This window comes from Enoplosus armatus, chromosome 4, assembly GCF_043641665.1.
Source record: "Enoplosus armatus isolate fEnoArm2 chromosome 4, fEnoArm2.hap1, whole genome shotgun sequence".
NCBI classification, from domain to species: Eukaryota; Metazoa; Chordata; class Actinopteri; order Centrarchiformes; family Enoplosidae; genus Enoplosus; species Enoplosus armatus.
In genome coordinates this window covers 25,707,467-25,729,313 of record NC_092183.1, presented here as the reverse complement: position 1 = coordinate 25,729,313, position 21,847 = coordinate 25,707,467, and the positions used below count along the sequence as shown (strand labels likewise).

Genomic DNA, 21,847 nt, shown 5'->3' with positions numbered 1-21,847 from the left:
ACCAGATATGACTACACTGTTGTCAGGACATGCAGCTGCTCTGAACTTGCTGTGAAACCTGCAGAAATAGGATTCACAATACAGCTCTTCTGCAACAGCAGCAGCTGCAATGATTCAAATCAGATGCATTGTATTATTTACAATTCAGACTTCTTATAAGTATATACAGCACAACATACTAAGATTTTATTGATGTTTTTTAATTGTAGTTGCCATAATATTTGAGGCAATGGTCAGTATCTTAAATCTGAACACTTTTATCACATACAACTCCCAAAATCTGAGAGGGAGCACACTACAATTCTCCATTTGCAAGATTTACTACAAGCATTACTACAACTACTATTACTACTACGTTCTGCATAGTTGCAAGGAATCTTGAAAGTTCTTCTTCCTAAGTTTATTTTGTCATTGCAATCATTGAAAATATAGCTCAATGAAATGTCAGGAACCGGATATAAAAAACCAACACAACATAAAAACAGCAAGACACAAAATAAAGGATGTGAGTTGTTGTTTTTTGGTATTCTGTTTTGTTTTTCATCAGTATGCATCATTACTGTCATCTCAGATTTAATGACTCCCACAGGAAGACGTTTACAGGCTGGATGACAATGACTGACAGATGTGTGACAGTTCAAAAAGCCCAATATGAGCGAACCAATTCCAGTCTAACCCAACAATGTGATCTTCTGGGTTTGCATGTGATCTATGGCCTTTATCCTCCCTGTCTGCCTCGCGAGTAAATGTAATAAAGCTCGACGGCTTTATGAATAATCTTAGGAAAATGATTAATATAAATTACAAAGGAAAATGCCATCCATGCTACGTCAGCCAGCGCCAGGAGCACAGCTCCTATAAGCACAGCAGCAGAGCTGGTGCAGTCTTAGCGCGGCTGTCTGACTGACTGTGAAAGGCGAGGCTTTAAAGAGGGTTAAGGGATAGCTGGGGCTCCCCGCTCCTCACCAGGGACTTCATTTATGAGGGCTTCCAACCCACATAATCCCATTAGCCGACCCCCAGTTAGTCCTGTGGAAGAGTGGCAGCCTTGTGGAGGTAAGCAGCGCTGCTTTATAGTGCTGTGTGGACTGAAACGCATATCACATCCAACACTGCTACACATGAGGAGACTCCAGTTTAACAAGAAAGGACACAGCTGCATATTGTGCTGCATTTGAATTGTTTTTATTCATTTACAAGTCACAATGGATGTACACCTCCACCTATTGACCTCCACAATGAGAAGAACTCCATACACACAAGCACATCATCTGCCTTACAGCTTGTCATCTTCACGGCCAGCGTCTGAGTATCTCTGCCATCTGTCTATGGAGTGAAGACCCACAGAACCGACCTGCAGTTTGTGCTAACTGAAACTAATCCTTGGTAGAGACCAGGCAGGCAGCACCGGGCCATCTGGACCCGCTCATAAAACCAAAGCCGTCCGTCTTCAGCTGTCAGAGGATGGTCACCACCTCCCCTGTAAACGGATCCAGAGGAGCGCCGGCCTCGAAAATTTATTTGACAGGAGTGTGTTTCAGGGCAGACAGACAGAAGAGTTTTCTGTTTCATTTCCAGGAGTCTTTCAGGGAGCAGTTGTCTTGGTGGGAGGTTTATGGACGGTGCATCTGTCAGTGGAGGGACGGTGCTGTTGTCACTGGTCAGGTTATCTGGTGGTGTTGTTGTGTTACTGCACTTTCTCCCCATACAAGCGACCATATCCATTATCACTTTAGATCATTTTAAACCATGGCACCCCTTCAGAGATTCTTTTCATTTCTTCCCCCTCCTTCAGCAGCAGATTGATTTTCGGCCCATGGCATCGCTGACATCATGTTTACTGTCATATTTTGATGGTTAAAGCACACAATGACAAAATACCAAAATACAATGACACTGCAGTTCTAAGAGAAAGAGTGCTGAAATTAAAGAAAAGATCTCCTGCAAAGCGCAAGGCCTTTTATTATTAATCAGGAAATAATTAGCTTTGTGAAAAATAATGTTTTTCAGACATGGTGGCTACCCTCTTGTCATTCTTTTTTAATGGCAGGGGGAAAAAGGGGACAGCACAATGCATCAGCAGCATTCTGAAAGTATTCAGGCCATCAAATTGTACATGTATACCATTTTGGTGGCATTTCCCAAAACAGGACAATTTGTCCCTTTTCTGGTCTCATTATGTCTGTCCCAGTGACAGAGCTGAGAGGAGTATTTTAATATTAGAGGCTAAAGAATAAGTAGGTGTGCATTCAGACGTCTGTCCGTGTCCGCAGAGACACTGACAGCCTGCCACTGTGATCTGGATGTGTCTTCAGTGTGTCTGCTTTATCAGATGAAGTGTGGGTGTGAAGGTCACTCAGAGTCATGTGGCCATCAGAGGACAATAGAGCAGCTGGGACGAATAGACTGGAGCAGGACTGACGGAGACTGATGGAGATGGATGGAGACATGGCTGACCTCTGCTATCGCCCTGCAAGGTCAATGGCAACACCGCGGGACCATATGTGCACCCTGGGGTTGGGTATCCTTTAGGTTTTATTGATTCTGATTTAATTTCTGATTCAGCTCGTGGATGCCGCCTCTTATTTAATCCTTGTTAAAATTCTAAGAAAATAAACTAAAATATGTTAAAAGCCAAAGCCGATTTTGGCTGATAGAAACTCACACAGGCCTTCTTCACTGAAGACATTTTGACATGTCACAGTAGGAAAAGCACAAGTCTAAATAATAAAATGAAGTCTGAATTCCATTTAGCTGCTTCACTTTCTGGGTCCCGGTATTGTGCATGATGGCTCACTGTCACACTGTCGTGGCTTACTGGGGCACTTGAATAGAACAGAGCCATCGCTACTGTTAACAGGAGGCTTGTTATTCCGTCTGAAATGGTGTTCATGTGGGCCTTTTGCTGTTTGGGAGGTGGGGGTTATGCTGCTCTAAAATCAGCAACGTCATTTTCAGTTGACACAGAAGCTGGGAAGTCGTCGCTGGGACAGGTTGTCATATTGATCAAAGAAATATGAGTTGTAACCTCGACTTGTAAAGTCGACTTACAGCTGCTTCGATCTCATCCATGCTTCTCGCCATTTTTGTGGCAATTTTCCTGTCACCATTTCTCTGCCGCCAGTGTTAATCCTGCCTACAAGGCTTTGATCAGCCTTTTCAGTTTGGAAAACACAGTCAACAGCACAACACCAGAGGTGATTCATTTTAGTTTTAAGGTGAAAAAAAGGCCAAAGGTCTACAGCTATGCTAGCACCTCTGTGAGGCTGCACTTCTGCACAGCCGTGCTTTGAGTAAATGCTAACATGCTCACAATGATAATTCTTACTTTAACAAGTGTAATGGTTGACGCTTAGCTTAGCGTGTTAGCATGCTAACATTTGCCAATTTAACACAAAGAACAGTTGAGGCTGATGAGAATGTCTTTAGCTTTGCAGGTATTTTCATCATAAACCAAAGTATCAAAGTGTTGAACAAAGTGGAATTGTGATCTGATGATGGCGCAATGAAAAGTTACAGGGTCTCATCAAAGTTATTACAATACTGAGGCCAACGTGAACGTCGGAACCAAGTTTTATGACAATCCATCCACCTCATGGGGGCACCAGATGAAAATTCAGGGGATCACCAAAGTCATTAGGACTCATTGTCTGGGGACCATGAATGCCTGCGCCAATCCATCAAGTACATGTTGAGATACTTCACTGGACAAGTGAAAACTTTAACCTGCTGGTAGCGCTGGATGAAAACTCAGGGGATCATCCTCACGATTATGGTTCATCGTCTGGGCAACCTGGATGTTTGTACCAACCGAACGTACCAACATCGCCTTCCCCTGAGAAACATGCTGCTAGCAAAGCTAACAAGACCAACATAAACGCAGTCTGTCTTGCCATGACAGACTTCCCTGAATCTTTCTATTGTTTTGTTATAATTAGCCACACTAGTATACATGTGCAAGCACTGACGCACATGGAAGGCCAGCAGCTGACTGTAGAACTGCAAAGCACTTTTCCATTTCCATTCTTGTACTGGGACCAGTTCTAATTCAGAACCAAATCTTGATACGCAACCCTGGTGTGCACCCCCACCCCCAACATGACCAACACACACACACACACACACGTTTCCCCTTCACTGAGCCCACAGCGTAAACACTGTAAATAAGCCGGCCCCTATCGACAGAGGAGGCCGTTATAATAAAGCTATCCGCAGCTTTATTGAGGTGTAAGCTGCGTCTCTGTTGGTGTGAGTAAACAGATTCTCCCTGGCATCAGCACTTCTCCCCAGCGCACAAAACCCTGCGTCTAGGCAACTGTGGGCTTGGTCCCAGTTACCATGGAGACGAATTCTCGTCAGCAGTGCCTGCATCGAGGGTCAAGGGAGTGAGAGCGACGGGGAGATATTGTGATATGTGACAGCACTGAGATACGTGGCATCAGAGATGATGAGGTTGGGATATAGTGAAAGACATACAGTACACACACACACACACACACACAAACAGAAAGACAGAGTATGACGGATGATGACAGAAATCAGGAGAAAGACAATGAGAAACAGTGAGAGGCTTCCTTGACTTCTTTATGACTTTCCTCGGCTATAACAGAGCGCTCTCATTTATTCCCTCTTGGTTCGTTAATGCTGCTCTTCAACTCAGCAGAAAATGTTCTAAAATCTCCGGCAGGTCTCCACATTTCTACAGCCCGAGAAAACTGTCTGGAACCATCTAATGCAAAGCAATAATGTGTGAAATACATTCTGGTACTTTCTGTCTGAGCTGGATTTGGATGTTATATTGTTCTGGATGTCAACCAGCACGTCGCAGCGTCTACTCCCGGAGACGTTCTGCCCCGGATTACAGTCTAGACGGGCTTGGCCGGTCCGGGAGGAGACAGCACAGCCAGGCGTGATAACCCACATACACACTCTCTTTCTTTCTCAATTTACTACAGGCTGTCATCCTGAGTTGAAGCCAAAATGACAGATTCAGCAGGGAAGGCAGAAGAGAGGAGATACTTGGAGAGGGGGGGACTACTTGGAAGTTAATAACAGGAATTCAAGATCGTTGCACTCAAGTTGTCACCCTCACTTGATGACAGCATGTAAGAGAGTGAGGCAGAGAGGTTTTCTGCAGTTTTTCAGGTGCACTTGATTTTTGCCTGACACTTAAATTGCATTCGATTTGAATAATAGGTATTCAAGCTGACGCTCTTTCCCACAGAACGTGCCGAATCCATAATTTCAAAAACAGGGAAGCTTTTGGATAACTCTGACGTAGAGCTGCAACTAACCCTTATTTTCATCGTCGATTCAGTTGCCAATTATTTTCTAGATTGATCGCTTCACAAAATGTCAGAAAACTGTGAAAAATGTCGCTTACAATTTCTTAAAACATTTCAAATAGCTTGTTTTATCCGACTGACGGTCTGAAACCCAAATATACTCCGTTTACTGTCATTCATAACAAAGCTGGCACTAGGGGATGTTTATCTTTACTTGAAACGGTTAATCAACTATCAAGCTGAAAAAACAGATTTACTTTCTGTCGATCGGCTGATTGATTAATTGACTAATCGTTTCAGCTCCACTCTGATGTATTGATTGTAAACCTATCAAAGACTTTGGCCATAGTTCTTTCTCCTTTGACTGCTCATTGCTATGTCCATAAAGCCAATCACGCAACACTATATGCTAATGCTGTCACACAACCACATGAGTGCAAAATATTGATTTCATTTGCGTTAGCCTTGGCTAACAGGTAGGAAGCGTAGGTAGGTCATGTGACAACGGAAAAAGAAAGACTTGTCAGTAAGAACACATGTTGTCTGGCTGAAACACAACATAAGTGACCACAGACAGTTTGGGTCTGGGCCTCATCAACATAGCAGAAGAAAGATGAAATATTCCAATGAAGATAAACCTGTGACCATTGCTTCCTTGGTGCTGTCGCTATAGGTTCATACAGTGATAGACAGAACATTCAGTGATTAACAAAGAGCACAATAACCTTCAAACCAAGGTCGTTGCAAAGTGACTTAACCACTGACACATTATAAACTAAACAGGAGAAAGAAAAAGGGTTTTGTGTTCTTTTGGTGTTCCTGAGTTTTAGAAAACAATCTGAAAACACCAGCGTGGATATGACCCTGTGTTATTGTGGACAATGTTTGACTACAGGTCAAACTTAAAATGGATTCAGCACCTTCCAGTGATAGTCATGACTATCAGGTTTACGCCAAACAATCATCCTGTAGCTTTCTTTCATCAGCACTGGGACTGGTTTGCAAAGACCATCAAAGCCTGAACAATTGTTATGTCGCCTTCCACTTTATGTGTATATAAGGGGGTTCAGTAAGGGCACATTCAAGCTATTATCTCAGACTAGAGCCCCCCCCCCAAGCCCCCCGGGGACTGGAGCAGACCTTCGGTTCTGAAAACAAACGGACCAGAAAGGGTCAGCGGTGTGGCTGTGTGAGTCACCCCACATGGAAATGGAGACGTTTACATCACTGTGGATGACTGACCTAAGAACAGCTCGAGGTTTCAGTTGCAGTCACTGAAAACAGTCAAAGCAGAGCAGCATGACTCAGTCATTCCCGGTTCATGTGTGATTATTTAATTGCAACTTGTCAATGAGTAGCATTAGCTGCAAACTAAGCCTCAGGGTGAGCCCATATTAGAATGACATGAGACGAATAGAGAAACATTTACAAACGATTTCCCGATATGGACTGGAGAGACATCTTAAGTGGTAACACACTGTGCTGCACCTGTATGTGGTCAAAAGTGACAGACCAAAGTCCCCCAGCAACGCTCCTGCAGACAGATATCCAACATACTTCACATACACACAGAACACAGCATCTGCCGCATCATAAATTCTCCCAGTAACCAAGGAAGTTACATCTGACCATGGCCCAGGGTCAACAAGAGCACACATGTAGTCTCATATATGTCACACCTGTCCCCAGCTACAACTGGCATCTTAGGAAAAAAAACAAACTTTCAAGGCCCTGGACGTGCAAAGGGTCCCCTTACATAAAATCCAGGATGATCTCTAAAAGACAAAAGACAGCTTCCAGGATTCCGTTTAACAGAAGCAAGCCAAACAATCGTTGCTACTAAATTTTCATGTTCAATATTCAGAAGTATGTTTTGAACTTCTTGTTTAAATTGCAGATTTTCTTGATTTTTCCCACTTCAGACTTTATAATCAGGGGATATTTAGTGTAGGGCTGCACATTTATCACCGCCTAATCTGTGGATTATTTTCTTCAATCAATCCCTTAATCAATTTGGCTGTAAAATGTCAGAAAATTGTGAAAAAATGCCCATTTTAATTTCCCAGAGCCCAAGGTAAAATCTTCAAATGGCTTGCTGTAGCCGATCATGAGTCCAAAATCCATTACTATCACATATAACAAAGAAAAGCATCAAATCCTCACATTTTAGAAGCTGAAACCAGCAAGTGGTTGGTATTTTTGCTTGAAAAATCACTGAAATGATTGAGAGACTATCAACCCTAACCCTACCTGAGGCAGCCGGAGGTGTTCTTGAAGACGGTGGTCCACTCTGCGTCGCGGGGCTTTGAGTCCTCGTTTGGCTCGTGCTCCCACCCCGAGTGGGGGATGATGACCTCGTTGGTCAGGGTCTGCATGCCGTGGTTGATGATGACCATCTTCAGGGGTTCATAGGACGACAGATTCCACAGGGTTCCTGCGGGTTGGGAGGCGGGGGGCAGAGGAGAGAGAAATTAAAAGACATGTCAAGAGGACAGCGATAAGGGGAAAGACACAGGTAATTTGGAAAGAGGATTATGGGGAGGAAAATGGAGGCTATAGGAGGAATAAGAAGAGGAGGGATGAGGAAAGAGGAATGGATAGGAGGACAGATATATAGAGAGAAAGAAATTAAAAGAGAGGGAGAAGGAGGGAGGTTAGGAAAAATGAAAGAAACTGACAAAAGGATGGGGGGGGGGTGCAATGTAACGACAACTGTATGGCAGGCAAACATACTGTAGTGCAGACTTCATTGCAATCAAAACCACATTTACTGTAGATTGGCTGAAAAATCACATTTGAAAAAAAAAAAAAAGAAAAGAAAATTGGTTGTTCATTAGCCAGTGATAATATCAGTCGGCCACATCGCAATGTATAACTGTAATAGTTGTATTATTCTCCTATGAGGGCTTAGCTGACTACCACTATGTTGTAATCAAGTCTTTTGAAGACGTATCACAGTGATCTTTCTATGATATTCTCATAATATTGCTACAGGAAAAGTGATGTTACATTTACCTTATGATACCTTATGTCATTTTTTAACTTGAGAAGCATCACTAATGGCGTAATATACCACTTGGACCTTAAAGCACACATATTCTGTAGATACTGTGTGTGTGTGTGTGTGTACAGGACGAATGTAAATGAACTACTCTAGCACACAGATGGTGTGTACCCATAACCTCCCTCCATTTCCAATCCAAGCAGGAGAAAGAGCTTTTTCTATTTACCTGCACATCTCTACAACAGGCAGCCTATCTTCAACTTCTGCAAAAAGAGGTAAACTAAATTGAGCTGGGTATGTTGCATCCTGAGGTCTCACAAAAGAGAGGCAGGCAGGCAGGCAGGCAGGCAGGCAGGCAGACAAAGCACAGAGGAGGACATTTTTGGCAGCGTAGCCAGGCAGCCAACCCCACAAAAATAAAATGCTGTGTTAAAGCATCAGCATCAGATGGGTTTTCACTCAAGACACATGGAAGCTCTGGAGCGAGGCAGAACTCTGGTTTGAGGAGAACAAAAATGTTACACCAAAAAGGAAAAAAAAAAACTCTGAAGTCCATGTTTGACTGAGTTTCTGTTTTTATTAACCCATCTCCCAGGCCTCCCTCTGTCTCCGTCTCTCATCATTTATCGCCGTCTTTCCTGTCTCCTTTTAAATTCAGGCATTTAGCTGACATTCTTATCTGAAGCGACTTACAACGAGTGATTTGTTAGTCCAAAGCAGGGGCTTACAACGTCGACGCTATTGGCATCATTAAAAGTATGTAGCAAAGTAGCAATGTACCTATGGAAGCACAGATAACTATCACCAGATTACTTTGATACTGAAGAACACTTAAAAACGTGATGGTTGTCAGGCAAATTCCGGAGTTATAAGGAGCTGATTTATGAACATTTATTTGTTTATCCTCAAAGAGTCCAACTGAATCTAAAAATATGCGTGTCAAGTCTCAATGTTCAGATTCGATTTGAGTAATGACTCCGAGAAGTACTAGTTTGGACTTAAATTGCAGTAAACGGGCGCTAAAGGATTTAATGTGCCTTAATTGGCTCCATGAGCCGTGTGTCAAAGCCAGTACTGCTGGCAGTGCTGGCGGACGTCTCTCCCTCAACACACCCGCCTTCAACTCTCCTGTGCTGTGGGAGGGGGGGGGGGGGGGGTCCAAAGGAACAACAACCAGCAAGAGCAGTACGTTTAAATACACACACATTCACACGCGGAGATGCTCAGAGACGCGTGCACTTTGCATATATGAATGCAGTGAAACCCAGACACCCAGACACAGCCTGTGACTCCCTCTTGCCCCACAACAACAGACCATCAGCAGAGCAGTGAAACTGTCACACTTCCTCGCCCTGTTCTTCGAAACGGTTTCTGTACATTTTCCAGATGGTCAATATTTCCTCTGTTAAATCATGCCCTCCGCACACAGGGGGGAAAAAACTGTCTCGGCAGACAGGCCCGCGCTAAAAATAAATCCAGTCCTTCTGGTGTGGTTGTGCCTGGAGAAAACTGGTTTCCTTCACCGACACAGTGAAAAAAGGAGGAAAAAAAAGAAAACCTCATTAGACCAATCCACATACTGTGTTCTTGTGATATTTCAAGTTTGAGGGCGGCCCCATGACCTTTGTCACTTCAGCCCCTCTCCGTCACATCTCTATGGTAACTGCATTACCTAACCAAGCAACCCGACACTGCACCTCTATTCTCTCTGTGGTTACAGTTGTTGACCAGACTGGCTTCAGAGGCTACCAGGCAACCAGTATCTTACTGGGAAGCTATTAGATGTGTAAGCTGAGGCGCGGCTCCGCTCGGGGGGCCACTTTCACACACAAATCAGGACATCGCATCGAACACGCACATTAAAGCCTCAAGCCAACTTTATATAATCCTGCGTGCTTAACAGATCATGTTTATGGGACTTTTGAAGTGTCCAGTGCAGCGAGAAGACTGAACGTGTTGGACAGTGTGGATGACCTGCTGTAATTTGACTAAATTCTTTTATTCCTCACAGATCCCTGTAGACCCAGGTCTATGACCATCAATAACATCATCAAACTATGCACTTGATTCACAGAGCTTGTTGGGAACACACCATGTCCTGAGAGTAAACATTGCCTGACAGTCTCATTTCAGGGCAATATTCTGGTAATTACATCGTTGAATGAAGGCTGGTTTCATTTTGTGCTTCATGTGTTTACTGTAAATTTCATACCTCGACAAATTCAAAATTGATTTTTCTTTTTACAGGCACTTTCATGGTGCGTTAAACTTGAACGGAAAGGAGCTGAGATGTCATTCAAACATATGGATGTTCTGCAATCAGCATAATTGAAGCTCTGATTGAAGAAATTACACCAGTATTAGTTACATGCTTGTTTTCTTGTCTTTATTGCATATTGTTATCTACCCATGGTTCAACCCAGGCGTGTGTGTGTGTGTGTGTGTGTGTGTGTGTGTAGGCGTTGAGTCAGTGGTTCAGGTTGTAGCTTATTCTACCTTCAAGTGCCCCTTTATTTCCTGCCACATTTACATGCTTTTGGTTTGATAATAATAAAGTGGACCCTGTAACTTTTACTCGAGACATCAGCAACCCAGGTATCACAGAAACCTCCGCATTGCGCATTGTCAACGGTTCACGTGGGCCATTAATAAATGAAAATGTAAGTGTAGCACAGTATTAGCACATGCATTTAAATTTAAACATTTGCATGTAGGCAGGAGCGAGAGAGCCAAAGCTACACTATTGAGAATTATGAGTTGATTGCTAGTGAATGACCCAAAAGTTAACAAGATGGGATGTTTTGGTCCAAAGGAAGCCATTTTAAAATCTGAAGGGGGGTTGTTTGGTCTTTTATGCCTACATCTATAATTTGTGGTGATTATTTGACTGCTGGCGCTCACATACTAATGTTTTAGCCAAACATCCGCTCCTTCCCTGCTGCACATTTTGTCCACTCTCTTTTTAAAAGGGTCAATTTTGTCATTTACTTCAACCACATGCATGAGAGCTTATGAGAGGAAGTATCTGCATCCAGGCATGAATCACATTAAAAACAAATGTGGTCTGGTGGTGTGTGTGTGTGTGTGTGTGTGTGTGTGTGTGTGTGTGTGTGTGTGTGTGTGTGTGTGTGCGTGTACTCCGGTATGATGACAGCTAGCTAACATTCATGCCTGCCTGCCAGGCTGACAGCTTGATTACCTCCACTGTTGTGTCATTAGCATCAGCAACATTCAACATGCAGCCAACACATGTGGAGCAATGTGAGCTTAAGGAAGACAAGCAGAGAAGACAGAAAGCTTCTGACTGAGGTGTCTTGGTCATACACTGCACGGGAAATGTTTAGTACTTAGGAGCTGAGGAGGAAGAAGCAAACAGTACATTAATAATCCACAAAATAAATCCTCCTCACTCATTTGTATGATAAAAAGTTTAACATTCAAGCCCGATGTAAAATCCATTTGTGTACGCCCTGCTATCAGATTAATGGCGCGTGATGCCTCTAATTTACGCTCTGCACGCTATTGTTTCTACACCATCGTAAAACAGGTTCAACAGCCCATATTCAACATGGCTGGGAATGTATTTCTGTATGTAAAACGTAAAATATACCAGCATCTATCTTTTTGTCCAGCACATAAGCAAAAAAGCCATTTGCAAAAAAAACAAACAAGCTCAGTTTATAGCTCAGTTATAAACCTCAATGTTTCAAAGTAAAGAGAGATACCTGAGCCTTGATGCAAAAAGTACCGTGCAACCATGCAGACTTTTTCTGTCACCCTCCAGGTGTTCGACAACACTTCCAGTATACCAGCTGAAACACTGCTCGGGCCGGTGGAATCAGTCGGATCGACACAGATCACATATGCCAGAGGGGTGGGAAAAGGTATGTCTTTGCCGTGGCTGTGATCCATCAAGTATGACAGGCATACAGCCCACAGACACAATGTTATTTACGATGACAGAGTGCTGTGGAAGTGACGATCTCCATCCCACGTCCACTGTTTCAGGCCAGTGGCTTTATATCAGGTTTAGTCCGCTTGCTGTCCTCTGTCAGCTTGTCAGAGGTGGGCGTGTTGGGGACCTCTGAGAGGCAGACATCATGCAATTGTGACGTCAAAGGCTCCTTAAACATCTTACTTTCAGGACTGTGATTGGATTCGTTAGATCACGTCAAAATCTGATTTTAAAAAGCATCAAGAACACATGCAGTCTAACCACATTTATCTTTCAGTCAGAAAATGGAGACTATTGCAGTTGCTTTAGTTTACTGTCCATACAGAAAGGAATGTCAGCTGTCAAACAGATAAACAGCAGCCAAATGTTTAAACTGATGAAACAACAGCGACCGTCAGTGAAAGGGATGCAGAGCTGCTTGGGAACTGAGGAACTTTCATTTTGCTATAAATATCTTCAAGCCGGGGGTTAAACACAAGGATGTCGGGATCCTGTCCAAACCTTTCTGACATGACCACAAGATCCACAATGACACTCCTCTGTCAGCAGATAATAATCAAAATACAGAGGACAAATATTATACCATCACCATAACACCAGCAAAGGATATCATTTAGGTTATATTTCTAGATGCACAGCTACTGAGCTTCACTCATATTTAATATAGACCTTTTGTAGGCTATGCATGTGAGCTGGATCAGGCAGAAAAAGTCAAACAAGAGTTGATTTAAAAATAACATTGGTTTAGGGAAAATTTAGGTCAGGAAGTGAAACTCTGATTCTGCACCTAGGTGATTCCAGAAATGAAAAAGTGTCTAAGTTGTGGAGGAGGAGGATCAGAGACCTGGATAATATTAGAATCAAGTAGAAAGGGAGCTGAATGAAGGTTACTGTGTGCTCCATGTAAACATGGAATCATATCCTGAATATGATAATAACAAGCATGTAACCAGCGCTGGGCAGGAACGGATTACTTAGTAACTGTGATCACTTTTTCAGTGACGAGTAACGTTATATCTACTTGTTGATGTCAGCGTCTTCTCTCTATGCCTTCAGAGGACAGGCTGCTGAAGGCGGGGGGACGCGGCTGACCTCGACCAAAAGAGGAGAAATGCAACTCCCAGTGACTCTAAAGTTGTCCTATTTACAAGAAGTACGCTCCCCATTAATAGAGACGTGTTGGTGAATCTGCTTGTTCCGAAATAAAAATGATTTCCTTGGTTTTCTTAGCATTCGATTTACTGAAACTGACCTGACACCGACCAACGAACTCATCAACCCAAACAAACGCACCTCTTCTTCACACAACGATGCTGTCAAGGCTGCCTGCCATTATTTTGAGCAGCAGGATGAAGAAAAACTTTTAGCTCTGATTTCTGGAAGTGTTACAGTGATACAGTGATACATCTTAATACGGGATGGTAAGATCCAGGATGTTAATGCCCAGTGGAAAAGGGAGTCACAAGTTCAATTGTACTGTAATATACAATTCCAAGACTTTCCCATGACCGTCCATAATTAACTCAAACTGCTTTCAAGATCTAAAAATGATATTCCTTTCTGGTTTATTAATGCTGTTTATCTGCTAACAAAGGGGCCAACAGTCAGAGACCATCGAGAAAGCAGCATGGAATGAAATGAAAGTTGTAAAATACATTGTGATTTATCCCCGTAAATAGAACTCATTCAGCTATAAAAATAGATCCCAAGTCTTATATACATACGCTATGCTTCAAATTCCTTCAACAGGAAAAAGCTCATGAAGAAAAACATTGCAATCTGATACGTATGTAACAACAATCTTTCACTACGTTTGGGTTTCCCCATAAACCTGTGATTTGCCTTTGTTTCCTTTGTTTTAAATCCAATCCAGCCGCAGGGCAAGTGGAACATGAACATTATCACCTGACGGTTTTCATTTGTCAGAGCTTGACATAACCCAACAATACTAACATCCAAATGTGTATTTGTCAAAGTAAAGGACAACATGGGAAGCAAAGGAGACGATTTGTGAGTATTAACCAAATGTTACCTCCTGTTTCTCTATTGACTCCTTTTCCTTTCCTCTCCATCCCCCCTCTCTCTGAAACTGGGACCAGGATTGGGAATGGGACTGGAGCTGAGGCTAGGGCTAATTAAATGTTCCAGGCACCACTGGCAGGCATGTTGCTCTTCCAGCAGGGCTATTAACTTAGTTCTGTCCATTACCACTCTCCTCCTCCTCCTCCCTCCCTCCTGTCCTTCTCCTCCTCACCCCTTGTGCCATCCATCACACTCTCAGTGGTGAAGAAGGAGGGAGACACAGTTTAGAAAAAAGTGAGAGGGCATGCGAAAGACACGAGAGGAGGAAGACGAGGAGGAGGAGGAGGCTTCAGTAAGTGGACTCACTCTTTTGTCTGCTATGGCAAACGTCCACTAAAGAAAGGGAAGTGGAAGGTGTGTGTGTGTGTGTGTGTGTGTGTGTCAGGCAGGGTGCTGAGGTCGATTCCCAGAGAGCAGTTAATGAAATGAGGTAGGAAGGGCAAGGCAAAAAGCACACATACACACACACACACACACACACACACACACACACACACACACACACACACAGCACATGCCCATGATGAACTCAGCAGGTTGTCTCATGAATCACGGTGGGGGGCCTCAGGTATGTTGCCCTTCTCGGAAATGACTTCACCGTACTCGACATCATCGCAAGAACCATGTCCATGGGGTTTAGTCGCACGCACGTGTATGTGAACATGTGTGTGTGTCCCGTGTAACAGCACACCGAGGACCACACTGTATAAACGCCAAATGCCCAAACTACCCTGCTGTTGAAAATCAGATGCGGCAGTTTGTTTGATCACACAATTACTGTCAACTCACTGCTCAGTGCTACGCTAGTTACCTATAGTAACGCTTTGATCCAGCTCATTTCTAATGCAGCCCTGCATCCACGTGTTGGATTGACGATGACAGACCTTTTCCACGGCACACATTTTGACTCATAACATGTAAATGGAATGCGGCCATTATTAGTTAATGTTCTTAATTGCACCTGTGCTTTTCTATATGCTACAGTACCAGTACTAGTTTGGTTTTTACGGCCAGCAACTGAACTGTTTTGGCTCAGTCTCACCGCTCTCAACGACCCCATTACCAGCTGCAGCACGTAGCTATGTAGCAACGCCCTGATAAAACCACTGTGCACTACCTGCATTGACCAAACAGAAAAAAGTTAGCGACTAGCGGGTGAACATGGTGGAGCATTTTGCGGCTAAAGAGCTTACTTTCATTGAGTAGCCACGAACACGGCGCCTGTAAATAGGCAACTTTTTGATAACACATTAGCCATAGCAGCGTTATTAGATGATAAGTCTGTGTTTACAGCTTACTGCGTTGCCCCCAAGCTGTCCAAAAATCAATTGATGCAGGTTTAAGAGAATTTTAATTAAGTTCAAAAACACTGGAAGACATAGTTTTTGCAGGTTGCTTTAACCCCACAGTTGACCATTCTTCATTAGTTCTCGGAAGCCCAAAAAATGAAGGGCACTTAGAAAAAACATTTAGGTGCTTCAGACCAAAACGTCCACTAAAATAGTTCTGTATACATTATGTTAAACCCAGACAAAGCCCCACAAAATCTTGGCACAGACACACACGCTTGTCTAGACATCATCTCTCTTCTAGCTGAAAGGCCTGCCAACTTGCCCTATATGCATTTTTCATTCAAACGACAAAAGCGTGCAGCGAGCACCTGCCTGAGTGTCAGTCCACAACACTCAGACGTCTCCTGCAGGGAAAACAGGAGACAAATCCGCTTAATAATCTACATTTCCAGGGTGGGAATTGCTGGAGGGCACAAACAGCCCAGAGCCTACCGGGAGGGGAAATAGAATTGCTCTGAACGGTACAAAGCTCTAAAAATATGAACGACTGGTCTGTCTGTCTTGTGTGTTGGAAAATAAAATCACTTGGTTCCTTCCACGTCACCCGTTTCCCCCCACAGAAAACAGAGCTCTCTGTGGTTTTACAGGGACAGCAGAAACTCCAACAGCAAACTCTTAAAACACATGGACTAAGAAAAGGGGCCTATATTTAAAACCCATATTTAATTGTAGAAAAACACGGCCAATTCTAGCCACACAGGCTGAGGCTGTAAGCTGAGCTTGCATTGTGACTGTTTTCACCGGGGCCAGAGCACTGGCAATGGAAACCTAAAGCTGAGGGGGGGGGGGGAGAGAGAGAGAGAGAGAGAGAGAGAGAGAGAGAGAGAGAGAAAATCAGAAAGAGTGTAGATAATGAATGAAGGGGAGAAAAAAATTAGATTTGCGAGGGATGGTGGATAATGAGTGAGAGAAAAAAAAAAACCCTCCCTCCATTCTGTCCTCCTTGTCTTGTGGTGCAGGGTTATTTTTAGCTACGATGGGGAGCAACACACTGCTGTAAAGGCAATCATTTCTGCTGCGGCACAGTCATCGCTCACCGCGACATCTCTGTCACAGTAAAGGAAAGCTACACACACACACACACACACACTTGTACATGCATGCACACTACAGTTCAACAAACATGTTTACTAAAGGACCAGTATGACTATCAATACCTCAATATCTTGAATTGACATTCACTCTTGAGGGCCACAGCCTCGCCAATCTTCACAGCATGACATCCAGCCACAAACCATTGACAGCTGCCAAAACGCAGCTTGAAAACATAATTTCTTCCCTAAACTGTAAAACTACCGAACAAGTAATCCCCTTTGTGTCTCGGGTGGTGCATATACTGTACATTTACACTTGGCGGCTACTTCGCAAAGGTCAAGTATCTCACTTTAAAGTGGTTCTCCTTTTTCACACGCGTGCGCTGAAAACAAAAGCTCCTTCTCAGATGGCAAAGCGTGCATACCAGCCAAAGTGTGCCAGGTCAAACCAATCATGTTGGGGATTAGCTGAGCACTTCGAAAGACACACACACACACCACTGTATTCCCCAGCTGTGACACTTACCAGGTCAAGGAAAAGAAACCCTATCATGGCATTTGAATCAATACCTCCTCTTAGAGGAATTAAAACACATTTCATTATACAATGCATAGCTCTTTCCTTCTAAAATCAATGTTTATATGCCACATGCTCCTCTACGGAGAATCACTCCACTTTCTATCTGTCTCTCTCTGCTTACAGTACAATGTGATAAGGCTAAAGTAATCAAATATCACAATGTTTGTTCTGATTTCTGACTCTAACTGTGATCCTGGTCACCATTCATTGAAAGAAAATGGCTCTATAACTGACTAATTAGCTCATTAACGTTTGTTACTCTTTTCACAAGTGGTAAGAAGGGCCAAGACAATACACTCAAAATGTGTCTTCATTAGAATTAAAAGAATGGCGGAATAATTACAGCTTTGAATGCGTTGTTATCTCCCCTCACTGGTATATAGGGAGTTACACTATCCAATGATAATTCAGCAAGTACTGTATCTTTCCATATGGAACGCCTGTGGGCTCAAACTTATCAAATAATGTAAGGCGCCTAAGATGAGAAAATGGCACACTGTGAATACTGCTGCAAACGTGTGACGTGTGGAAAACACAAAAAAAACTGTGCTTCTTAATATAGTATGACTCAGCCCCGCATTACTATGCAGAGTGTGGGGTTATGGCAGGCAACTCAGTATATTCCTGGATGGAATATATATATAAGCGATGGGGAACGTATGCAGCCAGTGATTGGAAAGGACTGGCATACAAAGGCGCTATCATATCAGCTTAAAAGTCTTCAAAGCAGCACTTTTATACGTACTACACGTGAAAGAGAGTTGAGACTAATTAGGCGGACAGAAAGAGGGATCCTACAGTTAGTGGAGAAGGCAGCCAACAGGCTTGGCTGCGACAGTGCTATGAGGGTGGCTTTTTACATAATATAAGAATCCTTTACCTATGGATACGCAATCAGACATATCCTTAGCACAAATAATTTCATCCACATGACAGATGGAAAATATGAATGTATGTGTCACTCATGAAATGCTCTGTTTTGCTGTAGAACTGGGTGATGTGGTTAAGACAACAGAAATCACAATATTAGTCGAATATGTTTCTGACATTGATGTGTCACATTATCGAAAATGACGCCGAACTCTCGTGTGTAAAACAAGAACACGACACAATTCCAAGACAAATTATTGGCCAGCCATGCTTTCCGGTGCAACATCTGTTGTATCATTTCATCCAATCAGAAAATGTTTTTTTATGTGGCGATGTGGGAGTAAAGTGGATTAACAAGAAGTCAGACCACAATCACCTGCTTGGATTGTTTTAACTTGATGTTGATCACACATGAAACAGGTGGTTTTGTTTCCTGATGACAAGGTACTTTTAATAATGAGTCGTATTGATTAACAGTTCGATAAGGATAACGTTACAGTGCTTGTGAACCTCATCACATTACTTTGAGAAATGTTCATTCTTACCGGTGATGAGCTCTCGAACTTCCATGTCATTGGTCTTCCTCAGCAGGCGGACGAGGGCCGGGATGCCGTCGCAGTTCTTGATGGCGACCTTGTTGTCATTGTCCTTGCCATAGGAGATGTTGCGCAGGGCACCACAAGCCTTGCGGTGGACTTCAGATTTGGGGTGGTCCAGAAGCCCCACCAGAACAGGAATCCCCTTCAGCTGACGCACGTCCTTCTTGATCTTGTCATTTTCGTAGCACAGGTGCTGCAGGTAGGCAGCGGCGTTGGACTTGACCGGGTCAATGGGGTGGCCCAGCATGGCGATGACCTCGGGGAGATCTGGGTCACGCCAACGCGGGTCCTTGCGGATGCTGTCAATGGATGGTGAGCGCCGGCCGCCCATGCGGTCCAGACTGGCCATGCTCCCCCTCTCCGGCTGGGCCAGCGGTGCTGAATACATGCCATGGATGTAAGGGTGGCGCTCATCGATCAGCTCTGCCTCAATGGGGTCGTCTGGGTACCCTCTGTAAGCCGAAAGAAGAGAGAGAGCGTTGAGGACAAGGAAGATGGACGAGGTAAATCGAGGGTGACTCAGACAGACTTGTCGGAGAGAAAAATTAGGCAGCTGGGGGAAAGAGAGAAGCCAACTGAGGTAAGAGCCACTGACTAATGGGGGGGAAAAGGGAAAGCAGAGGACAGTGTGAGTGAGAGGTGAAAAGATGTGGGGGATGGAGGGGGAAAAGGAAAGAGTGCAGGTCAGAGAGTGAAGGGGGAACATGGTGATTTGTGGTTTGGATCTATTATTAACAGGTCTGTCAGAGGGAACGCGGTGGCAATTCCTTGCAATAAGAATGATACGGTAAGCAACACTCTACTTATCATTTATTATTCTTCCCTGTCAGGTGGTAGCAACAAACATGTCAGACTTCAACAAACATAAAGTCTAAGAGAGAGTGATTGAGAAACAGGAAGAGATTGCACAAAGAAAAACCAGGCAGTTCACAAAGAATCAGCGACAAAGGCAACACCAAAGAAAATGCTTTGAAGGAAAGTCTTGTGAAGTTTTTTTTTTTTTTTTTTAGGAAGCCACCATATAAAATAGAGAAGGGATTTGATGTATTTTCCCCCAGGGAAGGGAGAAAAGAGCTGTGCTGTCCCCCCTGGGAGGACTACGAGCCCCTATGATGCCCCCAGGGCTCCCTTTGCCTCACAGTGCCGAACACTAGCATGCAGTTGCTAAAATGTTAATGACCATCTCTCTGGGACTTCTCTGCTAGCATTAGCCTCCTTTGCATTACTACTGTTAGGGATGGGGACTTCAACAGCATTGAGCTCGACTCATTTTCGGTGATGGAAACAGGTGTTGTCCTCTGGAGGAGGAAGACGGGAGTTGCTTTTTGAGGGTTCGTAGGGGGTTCCCTTTAGTGAATCTCTATTGCCCAAGCCTCTCAGAGTCTATGACTTACGCTCTGTTCTCCAGGGTTCTTTACTCCAAAGGCAGTCTCATCAATTCTCTACTGGAACATGGGTGAAAATATAGGCGCTCAATTCCAATGACAGATCATTTGTTGCAGGCTACTTATTTTACTTAAGGCTCTTTAATCACATGAACGATTTTTCTCTTGCAGGGCCAGCTCCTAGGATGGAGTCAGGGGAGTCACATTTTACGCTGGCAGAAAAGTTGCATAGAATCTCTTTCACAAAAATTCTTCTTTTAGTACACTGAGTTGTCTAAAAGGGTGGGAGAATGTTAGGAAAAGTTATGACATGGGGAGAGGAATTTAATTAGGGTTGTATACTTGTGTACACAGCCTTTATCATCCCCCCACCCACCCCACAGCTTGAGACTTGTTTATCCTCGTTACATAATCCAGCTGGTCTCCTCTCACCATCTTTGATGTATGGTGGTTGGTGGTGCAACAAAATGGTGGCCAACGCCGGTGGTTGGCAGGGAATTCCAGACCGAGCTCTAATTTTAATGAGTTTTATGTTAATTATGTGTTTTTACAGTTCTTCCCAGGCACACTGAGGAAGGAGGGGGGACTCTGCATGCTATCTCGCCTCGGCTCTGGTGTATCCCTCTGTTGATTTTTCTTTCACACAAGCCTTGCAGTAACATATTGGCTTTTATAGCACGACTTTGTGCATTTTACTGGCAGGGAAATCAATACAAGATGAACTGGGAGAAAAACTCCTGCCCGAGCAATGTAACAAGATACTAAATCCCCTATTCAGATGGGTGGAAAGAGGATTAATAGAGATGGAGTGAGGCACCACCGCAGTGGAGTACGGCCATGTCCAAATGCTGCAAATGAACCAAGTTCAAGAACCACGGTGCTGAGAGGTTGTGGCAAACTTTGCAGGACAAGTTTTGGGTGTCATGGGCACATGTCAAGAACAGCTGTGACTCTGGAGGTCGAATGTCTTTTCAAACAGGAGTTCGTCCAGGGGAAAAAAGAGAAGACATTGAATAGAACGCAGGTAACCTAAACGCGTGTGAGTGGATCTAGTGTATCATCGCTGCTTATTGTTCTTAGTAGTTTTTTCCAGCTTTGTGGAACCATGTTGGAGGGCCACAAACCTCTATAGGCAGCCTGTAACCACAGTATGGAAGGAGGGGCCAATCAAGAGCTTGATTACAGCATATCATTTGGAGAACGACTACAACTTTGAGGTTTGGCATGACAGTGTGCATGGAAAAAGAGGGAAATTTGCGAGTATGTATGCACGTGTTTGTGGTTACTAAATGCTTCCTAGCACACACGAGATCTAAACACACACTCCCACACTCAAGGGCCATCATGCAGTGTTCGATTGCTGCGAGATATTGGACATGACAAGGCAACGGGGGGCAGGGATAACCCTCCTCGAGGAAGGGCAGTACACAATCTCAGCATCACCACCGTCGCATAGACCTGCATAAATAACAACCATCTCTTTCATGAACAGTGTCTCTCACTCTCTCTCTTTGACTTTCTCTCTCATTATCTGTCACACTGTGTTTCTCACACACTTTCTCTCGCACACAACACACAGATAGATAAGATGTACAGTTGTGCAGATCGTGGCTCATTTAGATCTGGCCGATGCAGCGGGGCTTTTGGTGAAGCAGGCGTCGTGAGGCTGAGTGATGGGAATGTCAGGATTTGCATTTAAAT

At 43.8% G+C, this 21,847-nt stretch overlaps 1 protein-coding gene across 1 annotated transcript in view; it reads right to left on the bottom strand.

Annotated features, from left to right (window-relative positions):
* The window catches only part of arvcfb (ARVCF delta catenin family member b), a 113,429-nt gene that overhangs the window by 40,984 nt on the left and 50,598 nt on the right, over positions 1–21,847 (bottom strand). Inside the window, exons 4-5 of the mRNA XM_070905144.1 lie at positions 18,708–19,182; positions 7,536–7,719 (exon numbers count right to left, since the gene is read on the bottom strand). Coding sequence (XP_070761245.1) covers positions 7,536–7,719; positions 18,708–19,182 — 659 coding nt within the window. The remainder of the gene's footprint in view (positions 1–7,535; positions 7,720–18,707; positions 19,183–21,847) is intronic.